The sequence below is a fragment of the Phoenix dactylifera genome, chromosome 7 (assembly GCF_051530095.1).
Source record: "Phoenix dactylifera cultivar Ajwa chromosome 7, Ajwa_hap1_PhDact_Kaust_v1.1, whole genome shotgun sequence".
NCBI classification, from domain to species: Eukaryota; Viridiplantae; Streptophyta; class Magnoliopsida; order Arecales; family Arecaceae; genus Phoenix; species Phoenix dactylifera.
Window position 1 is genome coordinate 6,996,789 of NC_143196.1, and position 12,947 is coordinate 7,009,735.

General features: G+C 44.7%; 1 protein-coding gene across 1 annotated transcript in view; it reads right to left on the reverse strand.

Moving 5' to 3' along the window:
- Nucleotides 1–12,947, reverse strand: part of LOC103711334 (outer envelope pore protein 24B, chloroplastic-like) — a 32,812-nt gene that overhangs the window by 17,021 nt on the left and 2,844 nt on the right. The window contains exon 3 of the mRNA XM_089924090.1: nt 3,750–3,824. Within this exon, the coding sequence (XP_089780216.1) occupies nt 3,750–3,824 (75 nt within the window). The remainder of the gene's footprint in view (nt 1–3,749; nt 3,825–12,947) is intronic.

Genomic DNA, 12,947 nt, shown 5'->3' on the forward strand with positions numbered 1-12,947 from the left:
CCTCAACTTGGGGCACCCCGACCTCAGTAGCAGCTTCGGCGGCATCAACCGAAGATGACTCCCCTCTCGGCCTTTTCCTTTAGGGGACCCTTTCCTTCTGGAGAACCTCGACCTTCGCAGTAGTGGCCGACTCATCTTCATGTTCCTTCTCTAGAGAATCAATGCAAGATCGGTCTTTATAGCGGCGATAACTGCAAAACTAGGAGAAAGGTCAAAAAGGAATGCAACAAGGCAACAAGATAAAGGAAGAGTTCAGGAGAAGCTTACCCAGAGGATTGGTCGGGCTCAATCCTCGGACAACAACTCCTCTAGGGCAAAAATCTCAGATTGAGATTTTGGAAGCCTATCCAAGGACCTTTAATCATCAGTGGACAACCTCGGAGGCCTTTTCAAGTTGGTCCGAGGCCCTCCACACAGTCTCGAACCCCCATGGCCACTTGGAGTGAATGAAGAAAACCTCTTCTTCCATCCGTGAATGGAAGAGAAAGTGCTTCGAATCAGCTGGCGATCTTTTCGAGGAGAAAAGTGCCACTAACTGTTGTTCTAAGGGTGCTTTCTCAAAGTGAAGCACTCCCGGAAGAGGAAAGTCAAGGCCTGGATGCTCTAGAGAAAATAAAGAGAGAGGAAGTCGACGAGGACCTACTAGAAATTTAGAAACAATTAGGTCGGAAAAAGGCTATAAGCCCTCATCAGCTTGACAAAAAAGGGTGGAGAGGTAGCCCCAGCTCAGCCCGTATATCTCCTCGTACAGGCCGAGCCGAGAAGGAGGGGGACGGGTAACCCGATCATTGGGATCGGTGAGCTCAAAGATGAACTTAGGAGGAACAATGTGCTAGGCTCGAACGAGATCCATCTTCTCTTTAATGACGACAACAACCTCACAATCCAGGTTCGATTGGACCCCAGACCCAGCCGAAGGTGACAACTGCCAAGTCTGGGGAGAATGGTCAACAACCAACCTCCCGCTGAGGCGTTAAGCTCACCATCGCTCATGGTGGGGAATAGAGAAGAAAATAAGGAAAAAGATGAAAAAGAGGACAAGGCAGTGAGGGAAAAGACAAGGAGAAGGGTCGAGCAGCCAAGGAGCGAAGATCCACCGAAAATGAAAGCGTCAGTTTAACTACTGGGGTAGATCATGCCATATGTCAGCTCAAGACACGACACGGCGATTCGCCCGAATTGCTGCAATAATGATGCCTCAAAGAGAACCCCACAATGATGATGCCTTGAAATAACTAGGATACAATGGTGCTTTGAGATGACAAATCAGCACATTTATTGCCTGGGAAGAAAGTGTCGCCCTCGATCGAGGTGACAACTTGACTTTCGTTGCTCGAATTGAGATGCAACTCAACCTCAAAAGTGGGGGGCAAGTGTTGGAAGAAATATTGGACACCTCGACCTCGGGTCAGACCTACCCCTTTTACCTCGGACATAAATCAAGGAGAACAATCTTGGTCCTAGCTAAGCAACCAACGAACCAAAGTAAGCTGTCTCGGCCCCAACCGAGGAGCCAATCAGTCAAGGAGCCATCAGCCGAAAAAAACAATATGCATGTGTCGATAAGGACTGACAGTCCCAACAACCAACAACTCTGGCAACCTGTAATTATGGCACCGCCGCGGTCTACGACCCACCAACGCTGCTTACCGCCCACGTGGACTGATACCCATGCCTTGGCTATGCTACTGGCCATTACTTGGCCATCATTGTACGTCACGTCAGACCAAGTAACGACAAAGTAGGCTCTTCTATATAAAAGGGCAACCCGGAGGACCCAGGTACGCACGCAATATTACTCACAGGGACCACACTCAAGTAAAATTCTCTTTCTTCCACGTTGTTGTCTCATTATTTTGACTTAAGCATCGGAGGATCTCCTGTCGGAAACTCTCCGGCAAATAGACTTATTGCAAACTATCTTCAGAGAAACCTAGCACTTGATGTATCAACCGGCCTGCTCAGTCCGCCTCTAGCCGATATCAGGCTCGTCCGAGCTACACTCCCACCTCAGTACGGATTCGGCAGCAACAACATCAAGTTTTATAAATGTGGCCTTAGATTTATGTTTTTGACTTGAATCTTTAGAAGTTTAGTAGAAAATTGGAAGATGGTCCTCATTTCTAGGAGCTTAAACTGTGACAAAAATGATAGGGTCCAATTCATCTTTCGGGCATCAAATTCTTAGATGGTAGAGGCCAGGTTGGCGAATGGCAACTGCTTACAAATCTTGCTTAAATCTTTCATATTGCCTTGTCAATCTAGATTCTAGAATTGTAGCAGGATTTACTGCCAAGTGGATTTAAAGGGGGAAAGGATCCAGTTATCCATTTCATTGCTAACATTGAAAAGAAGGCACAATATCTCTGGTTTATACCTTAGATACCAAATAATTGGCAGAACAGACAAATAACATATAATTTATTTTGGTATTATAATTGAGACAAAAGCGTAATTCTTCCAATGAGTACCCCAAAAAAAAGAAATCCTCGTGCACACGTAATGCATTTTTTTGCTCAATAATCAATTGCGAAACATCTTTTTTTTTTTTTGCTCATTAATCAGTTGCTCATTAAATTATATATAATTAAGAAGCATATAATAGCACTAAAGATATATTGTACAATGAAGGTGTCCTGAAACTATATCATGTTAGAGTGAATGAGAAAAATGTTACATCCCAGTCACCAAATCAGAGTTAAAAGTTTTGGAATAATGGATTCCAGCCACCTAGATGGGCTGCCATTTTATAATTGTCTGAAAAATTTATACAAAGTCCTTTCTTTTGATAATCATTTTACGTTAATCCCTGTTCTATTCAGAAGTCTGTATAAAACAGACATACTATGTATAGAAATAGTATGTCAAATGATATACTATGGTTGCGAGGCTTCTCGTTCTACACAATTACAACAATTAGGAGACTGGTGCCATGGTTAGTTAGCTACAGCCACCTTTACATAGGATTAAAATTATGCAGGTAAACCGTAAACCAGCTCGTTCGAGTTTTATTTGTCGAAATGAAATATGGTCGTCTTGTATGGTAGGATTAAGATTAATCCCGATGCCTCTTTTGTAAGGGCAGGTAAACCAGCTTAATTGAGCTTAATTTGTCCAGATGAAAAATGGTGGTGCCATCCATGCAACATCATCAGCAACAAATTCTAGTGGACTACTCGACTTAAACCCCACTCATAGAGGAGATTACTAGATTGGTCAATCAAGTTTAGCAACCAAGATCTCCTACATTCAGGGAGAAGGAAATCAAGCTACAAATCGATTACTGAAAGATGTGAGGACTGCAATGTGTGCATGTTGGAACTAAAGAAGTGCGTTTGTGCCCCACATTTCACCTGGAAATTGGCCCGGATTTCTCCTATTATGATTCTTGAAAAATAAGTACATATAGATCAAACATAAAATGGCAGCCAAACAAAGGACATGCTATCAAGTTCTCAAGTTTTTACATTTTGGGGCTGCACAAAGTTGGGTCATTAATTAACATGAAAATAATAGGTATTGTTAAATGCAGACATGAGAAATCAATCCATATTTCAAAATCTCAATCACAAAGGGATTTGCTTGAGCAAGATATCAGTTTCATGCCAGAATATTAATTGTCAGTATTTGACAGAAAACAAATCGATTATTTGATAGAAATTTAAACCAATGGGAAACCAAAAATTATAAAATTACAATAATCTCTATCCTCGTATCAAAGAATTTTTTTAAAATTCTATAAATCATACCTCATAATTCCATGTACTCTCAGCTGTAAGTTTTGGAACAATATTTTTCTCCGCCACATTGATAGATGCAGAAACCTGGGAAAAGAAACACAAACCCATCATTCAATATAATAGGCATCATTATGCACTAGGAAAGATGATAACTATGCTTAAGACTATAAAATAAACTAAAGAGCTAGCGTTACCAAAAAAATAAAATAAACTAAAGAGTAGAGAGGACACCTCCAGATGATATATCTGAGTTGTAGGGTGGAGTTCATAATTAATTGAGCAATTAAGGCGTGTGTTTTACTACTAAAGACGTATGGTGGATGTGTAGCAAATGGAGTTTGCAGCAATCTGAGAGTAAGGAGCAACTACTTATATAAAGGATTAATAAATGAAAAGTTGTTAATGGTGACCTAGGGTGTCTGTTTTAAAGATTTAATTGTAATACAATCACATCACATCAAATCTAGTTTGTGCAATATAGCCACGCTTGGAAAAGCACAAAATGGAAAAATCGTTAGAGACTGGCATGCAAGAAAAGTTTGCATCCAAAAAAATATTCAGAGAAACATATTTGCCATTACTTTTGTGACTTAGCTGATGGTGGTTATTCACCACCTTTAAGCTTCGGTCTCATTTGGAGAGAAAAGTACCAAGCAGCTGAGCACAAACAGTTGTTGGTATGATCATCTTATTTTTAGAACTCATTTTTTGGTGGATAAATATTATGTAAAAATTGATTAAATTTTTTATTGACCAATTTATCCATATTATTATATTTTTCTAGGTGGATAAGTTATTTTTGTAGGGGTAATATTTACCCATAAAATGGAAGGAAAGACTTACCCATCTGGATGGGTAAGTCATTTTCCCATCACCGAATTAAATATTTTTTTAATATATTTCTAAAATACCCTTAACCCTAATTTTATATTATATTATACCATATTATTATATAAAAATATATAACATAATATAATAAATATAATATATAATATTATGTAATATATTATAATATATATGATTGGAATATATTATATTATATTATATGAATAATATATTATAATATAATATATAATATCATATAATATATTATGTGATATATAATATATTATTATTATATAATCATGTAATAATATATATAAATTATTGTGTATTTATTATTATAAATATATAATATATATAGATTAAGAGCATTATGAAAAATATAGATAGATCTTAGCAACTTACCTCAGAAAGTAGTAATACAGAAGAATATGGGTAGCAAATTCTAGAGCCACTTGTCAATGCATAAAAGAATATGGATGAATTATTTTTATCTAAATGTTGTTTAGAAAATATTTACTCATAAAAATATATATTTTTAGATTAATTATTTCCCCCCAAAGAACAAGCTTTGAGGATAAGCAGATAGTGCATATGGCACTTTATTAAAGATATGCTCAAGAAAGTAAAAGAACACCTTGTCTATTTTAAAGCAAAAGCAAGCATCCTTCCATGTGCCTGATTAAGATGAGGCAGCTGATCCTATTTCGCCCCTCCACCCTACCCTCCATTCTAACAAGCTTTTCCACTTGCTTTACACTTCCATGTAGGTTTTTTTCCCACTTCATATCTTTTCATATCATTTAAGAAATGTTTGAGGACCACTCTTGGTTCTTTCCAAGGGTTGTTTAGAACACATGGTTAAACATGATCTTACCTGGCCCTACGAAGTAATTTCAGCGCCAAGAAATTTTTTTTCTGATTGAAAACTGCCAAGAAATCTTGGAACGAGGATCATGGAAGGATGAAGAAATTATTCATTGGAAAATCATCTAGAAATAAGAGAGAAATAGAAAATAAGAATTTATTTATTTATTTATCTTGAAGGTTTTTATTATTGGTCTAAATATTAGATGAACTAGGTCCATTGGACCAGTCCAATAGTCACTTGCCACATTACATCCTTATATAAACAATTCAAGATCAAATGAGGGGTGTCTGTTATCCACTGCACATACTCCGAGATTTGGATTGGTCCACTGGACCTGGTCCACAGATCTACTTGAGGCCAAGGGCCTAAGAGGGTATATTTTTTAGTTGCACCAGGTCGACCACTAGTCTAACCACCAAGAAACACGTATAGAAGCACATATACCATGCTGTATTCTGACTTTTTCTGTCCTTATGCATGTTGTTCTACGGTTGAACTAATCTACCAGCTCAGCGGTGGACCTCGTCCAACCAACAACCACTCCTTAAGAGGTCCAGTATGCCGCCTTTATGGCATCACCATCATTAAACCTCCTTTTTTTTTTTTGGTCAAAACGGTACTTCATTCATATACCTCTAACGTGAATACAACCAGACATATCAAAGAAAAGTAAACAAAATAAGGCGTGTGGAACGCCATCTAAACTAGACCAAAAGACCTCCCCAGTATGCCGGGCAACATAAGAGGCGACCCAATCTGCTGCACTGTTCGCCTCTCGGTAAACATGGGCAACCTGATAGGAGATCAGCTCCCGCACCAAACTCCGGGTGTCCCGTATCAGAGGGTGGCCATCACCATACATGTCCACACCTCATATCCAGTCAATCACCGTAGAACAGTCACCCTCGAGAACGAGTCTCTCGGCCCCCAGTACTCGCCTCGCAAACCAAACACCCTCCCAAGCAGCCTGCAACTCTGCTCCCACCGCCGAACCGCCGAGAGTGCTCCGTCCCCCAGCAGCATTAAAAGTGCCCCGGTGGTCCCTGATCACGAAACCCACGCCCCCAGAGGCGCCATCCTCCGCCATGCCACCATCAAAGTTCACCTTAAGATAACCAGGGGATGGGGGTACCCAATAGAAGTAACTGAACTTGGACACTGAAGCAGCAGTGCAGGTACCCCAGATATCCCTGGTTCTCCCAAGTGGTGCCGACGTGGTCATCGTAGATATCTCCGCTGCCTGCCTCAGAGCTCTCTCCATCACAGCCCGTGGGGTCGACCGCCCACCCTCGAATAGACGGTCATTCCTGGCTAGCCATATGTGATAGGCTAGGTAAGCCACAATAGAACCTGTCTCAGCAACACTCGGCCTCCGAATAGACTCACTCAGGAACCGGAGCATATCCTCCACCGACTCCCATGTAGGTGGGAGTAGCGCCGAGGCCAATCTCCAACACTGCACAGCTGTAGGACATCGCAGAAGTACATGGCCGACCGTCTCCTCAGCATCCAGACATACCTCGCATAGTGGACCCATCCTCATCCCCCGCCAGGCCAACACACTCCTGGTCGAAAGGCAGCCCCAGGCTACCTTCCAAAGAAAAAGCGCCACCCGGGGATGCACCCTCATCCTCCATATCCATCCACCATCAATCCGTCTCTCCGGCTCCCTCCTAGTCCACGCATGAATATCCCTGGCACGTACCCACGATCGGCCTGTCGGTAACCAGACCAGTTTACCAGGCTCCGCCCGGGACGGGATCGGTAATGCCAGAATCCTCTCCACCAGCTGCTCCCCAAAGGTCTTCCGTATGAACACCTCATCCCAACTCCCCTCCTCCGGTACTAGCAGATCACAAACTCGACGTCCCAACAGCCTGCTCGTATCCACCATGGCCGGTAGCCTGCTAATCGGTAGCTCAGTCACCCAGCTATCCTCAAGGACATCCACCGACATACCATCCCCGATAGCCCACCGGATAGCCGGAAGCACTAACGAAGCCCTAGCACTGATCTCCCTCCAGATAGGGGAGTGGAGCCGCCCCACCCTAATACCAACCGTCAATTCCCCGTACTTAGCCCTCATCAGTGAGGGCCATAAACTCTCAGGCTCCAACATGAGACTAGCTGCAAGCTGTAAAGCCGATGCCTCCCGTCGCGCCACCAATGACGGCACTCCCAAGCCGCCATGTCTGACCGGCTGACAGACCACCTCCCAAGCCACTAGATGTGCTCTGCCTTTGTCACCACGCCTCCCCCAGATAAAGTTCCTGATAAGCCGCTCAACTGATCTCAGTGAAGCTACGGGAAGGACGGCGTGGGATACAAGATATATCGGAATAGCACTAAGGATTGACCGTGCCAATGTGACTCTGCCCATCATGGATAGTGAATGCAACTACCACCCCTCCAGCCTGTGTTTGATGCTATGCTCAAGAGAGATGGTATCTCCACTACGCATACGTCACCCAAGTATCGGCACACCCAGATATGTCAAAGTGTCCTCCTGCTCACCCACTCCCAGAGTCTCCATGATTCCGACCTTTATCTGAACCTTGGTCTTCGGATTGAAAAGAACAGACGATTTGTTCAAGTTGATCCGTTGTCAAGAAGCCGAGCAATAGGCATAGAGGATCCTCCGAATCACATGGGCATTCTGCCTGGTCACCCTAGCCAATAGTAAGCAGTCCTCAGCAAATAGTAGGTGGGAAATTGGCACAGCCTCCTGCACTGGCCTATAAACCTCCAAAGTTTGTGTACCCACTGCTGCTCGAAGAGCTCTGGATAAAGCATCTGCACATATAATGAAGAGCAAGGGAGACAACGGACACCCCTAGCGAAGTCCAACAGATGTATCAAAGAAGTGAGAAGGTGTGCCATTTACCAGAATGGAGAAAGAGGGCCCCATCACACAGCCCATGACCCACCTGATCCACAACTCATGGAAGCCAAAACTCTGTAAGGAATGTCGAAGAAACTTCCAGCACATCCTATCGTATGCCCTCTCCATATCAAGCTTGACCCCCATGAGGCAACGCCGCACAGGAGCCTTCACCAGATCAAATATGAACTCCTGGGCAATTAGGACATTATCTGATATGTTCATCCCCTCTATGAAAGCACCCTGCTCTGGACAGATAATTCTGGGTAAGATCCCTCTCAGTCTAATTGCCAAGATCTTTGCTGTAATCTTATATAAGGTGGATGACAAAGTCCCAAGTGTTGCTTTTAAAGTCGTAAGAAGTCTCTATCACCGTATGTCGAAGCGCCTTATGCGCATGCATGTACCGCACCTTCCACTCCTTCGTCCCCAACACGTGGCTCACTGTCATCCACCGTCTCCCGATTTTGCCCCCGCATGCGCATGTATGTGAGATCTACGTGGATTTGCTGAAGGTCAAGTATTTAAAAAAAAGGTGGGAGGGCAAAATTGCTTGCTAATGTATGGGCAAAATTGCTTGCCAATATCATGATAACCTAAGATCTTGTGGGCGGCAACACTTTTATTTTTTTATCCTATATTTTTTAAAAATAAATCATAAAACTTGAGAACATGCAGGGCTGAAAATAGATCAATCATAAAATAGATACCGGCATATCCATATATGCATCTATTTTTTTAAGTAAACATTAGTATAAAAAAGATATTAAATAGATACTAGAATTAGTATTCATTTTTTTTCTAAATAAATTTGTATATAGATTGGATACTAAGTGTTGGGGGGAAAAATGGATCACCCCACAAATACAATTAAAGCATCCAAATCCGACAGCAAGCCCGAGCTCATGCAGGCTGCCGAGCTTAGAAGGCTGCCGAGCTAGATCTGACCACGGTTCGGTTCTAACCAGAAAACTGGACCGGAACCAAAATGGAAAGAACTGGACCGGAACCGGAACCGTGTCTCACGGTTCTTAACCGAACCGAAACCTTGAGGAATACAGTTCAGTTAAGGTTCCAGGTTTGATGGAACCGGAACCGAACCGGAACCGGAACCGAAATCGGAACCGGCGGTTCGGTTCCGGTTCGAACCCAAAAAAATGACTATTTTACCCCTCCTAACAACTAAAAAACGGCTAGTTTGAGAGGCATTTTGGAAAACGAAAATTATCCCCAACACTATGTATACCTCTCCAAATCAATTTTTTCACCACACCACTCAATCTTCCAATCTCTCTCTCTCATTTTTTCACTTCTCAATTATTCAATCTATTCCAATTCTCTACACATTCCATAACCTTCCCATATTTTCATTTTTTCCAATCCAATTATCAAAAATGTCTTCCTTCCGCTCAAATAAAGGCAAGAAAATATATGTTCCAAACTCAAATTCTTGGGATCCAAATTACCGACCCCCCCCTCTATTGATGAGTAAATAATAAAATAAGGTACAAATTATCATTTTGTATTAATTACACAATCTATTTGTATTTAAAATTTTTTTCCAAATTAATTACGTAATCTATTTTTTTTCAAAATTTTATAATCGGAACCGTCTATAACGCGAATCGGAACCGTCTAGAACCGGAATCGGAACCGTCTAGAACCGGAACCGGAACCGACGGTTCTAGAACCGGAACCGAACTGACTATTTTCAGTTTCGGTTAAGGTTCTAGATTTTTGTGGAACCAGAACCGGCGGTTCCGAAACAGTGGTCAGGTCTATGCCGAGCTCAGAAGGTCGAGACCAGAAGACCGAGCTCAGAAGGCCGAGACCAGAAGACCGAGCTTAGAAGGCCGAGATCGAGAGACCGAGCTCAGAATGCTGCCGAGCTTAGAAGACCGGGCACAGAAGGGTGCCGAGCTCCATAAAAGGCTGCCGAGCTCAGAAGGCCGAGTACAGAAAGCTGTCGAGCTCAGAAGACTACCGAGCTCAGAAGACCGAGCACAAAAGGCCAACCTTAAAAGGCCGAGCCGACCTCAAAAGGCCGACCTCGTCGTCCACATGCTGCGGCCATGCCCTGCGGCTGCCTCACCGCACCATGCTTTGCTTGCCGACCACGCCACGACATATCAATCAGGAACCATACACTGCTATGATTGTCAATGCCTCACCATTCCCAAGAATGGACTGCACTGCATGCCACAAGCAAGCTCTGGCTGTGCGCCATCTCCTTCCATGATGGAAACGGGCCATCCACGACAACTCATTAATTCACACGATCATGCCCAATCATGACGGTAACCCATTAATTCGTCCAGTCACATCACAGGTAACCTTGGCACTCCTCCTATAAAAAAGAGAACTTCTTCCTCTCAAAGGAGGACTTCAGATTTCTATTGACAGTCTATCTCCTTCTCCAAACTTAAGACCCTCTGACTTAAGCATCGGAGGGCCGGCGCCGAAAACCCCGGCCACCGGCTTCTTCAAGGTCCCGAAGGACGCTGCCTGCCGATACACCACTAGCCGGAGCTCCTCCTCCTCAGCCAGTGGTCGCCTCCGGGTCCAATTTCCAGCAACAGTTGGCGCTAGAGGAAGGGACCAAGTTGTGACCATGAAGCAAAGGAGTAAAGGAGCGTCTAACGCCTCCCGGCATCGCGCACCAAGTCCTGGACACTCAGTCCAGAACTCACCACCAAGGCCTCCGGCAGATCCAATCCCCCAAGTCTAACCACAGCAGTTCAACCTGCTTGTTCAACAAGTACAAGCACTCACTGCGGCCATTCAAGGCCTACAGCAAGTAGAAGACCAACCTCTACTCCCTTCTCATGAGCATGAGTTCTCAGGACGCCGCTCGCGACGTCATTTTTCTATAGAGCGTTGCCACCACCGAAGCTCCCACCAAGCTTGACCTCCAAGCCGGGAGGGCTTGTCGTGCATCCATTATCCTGAGAGCTCGCGCCGAAGCCTGACGCCTCAAACACAGGAGCACCCATCTGAGGCAGGATCTGCCCCATGCCGAGCTGCAACAGGAGTCCCACCCGAGCTCAGCAGAAAAGTCAAGGACTTGGAGCGGCAGATACAGATGCTTCGAGATCGAGACCCGAAGCGAGACGCCGACCTTGATTTTACAACAGAGTCTCCATTCCCTCAATGGATCATGGATGAGTCAATCCCCCAGAGTTTCAAGATGCCATAGATTGAGCCATATGATGGCTCATCCGATCCTCTGGATCATTTGGAGAGCTACAAGGCCCTTATGACACTCCAAGGAGCCACAGACGCTCTACTCTACAAAGCCTTCCCAACGACTCTCCGCAAGACAGCTCGTTTTTGGTTCTCCTGACTAAAGCCTAGCTCGATTCTCTCTTTTGAACAGCTGGGCAGGCAACTCGCCACCAATTTTGCTACTAGCCGGCGTCAGCGCCGGACCTCAGACTTCCTCTTCGCCATCAAGCAGAAAGAGGGAGAATCCTTAAAAGACTACATCAATCGTTTTACCTCGGCCACATGGGAGGTTCGCGATCTTGACCAGTCAATCGCCATGTCGGCATTGAAGACTGGAGCTCGGTCCTACAAATTTCTCTTCCCCATCGAGAAGAGCTTCCCCACCAACTATCTTGAAATGTTGGCCCGAGCTCGCAAGTAGGCCAAGACTGAGGAAGCCATGGCCTCTCGGCGGGAGGCAGTCGAACAACCTGCCAAGATGCAGAAGAAGCACTAGGAGGATCACTCCCAACCAAGCAGCAGATTCCCCTAGCATGAGAAAGAGCCTCCTTGGCCCAAGAGCCTAGCTTGCCCGGGGTCTCCTCTCCAAAAATTTCAGACATACACTACCCTCACATCCACCTGAGCAGAGATCCTCATGGAGATTGAGGGTCAGGGCTACCTCCGACCTCCATTGAGAATGCGACCGATAGAGTTGCGGAAACACTCGAAAAAGTACGGTCGCTTCCACCGAGATCGCGACCATGATACGGAGGATTGCTACGAGCTCCGTGATGAGATCGAGGCACTTGTCCGCCGAGGTTGGTTGAGTTGTTTTGTCCGTGATCATGCCTACAGGAGAGAGCCCAAGGAACAACACCCTGTGCCGCATGAGGAGCAGAATGACAACTGACCTCTCGCGGGCATCATCAATACCATCAGAGGGCGAGCGAGTAGAGGCACCTGAAGCTTCGAGCTCGGAAGAAGGATCTTCCTCAAAGCATCCGTGCACTGCGAAAGTCACATCTCCTTTTTCGATGAAGACCAAAAGGGTGTTGAGCCCTCTCTATGACGATGCTGTAGCTATTTCCCTCATCATTGCAAGGCTTTAAAAAGGATTTTAGTACATAATGAAAGCTCGACTGACGCCTTATTTTGGAATGCTTTCCAAAGGATGAGCGCTCCTCTGGCCAGATTCACAGGAGATTCCATCCCAAGAAAGTACTATGAAGTTAAACCTTCTCATGGCCCAGGTCAACTCGGCCTACAACGCCACTCTTGGCCAACTAAGGCAACAACGAGATCGGGTCCAGCCTGGCAAAAGAAAAAGCTCTTGGGTAGCCATGGATCCTGCATGATCATGGCTCCTCGACCTCGAGGGGCAGCAACGCGGCCCAGAGCTCAATGCGTGCCGCCTAACGGCCTCCAG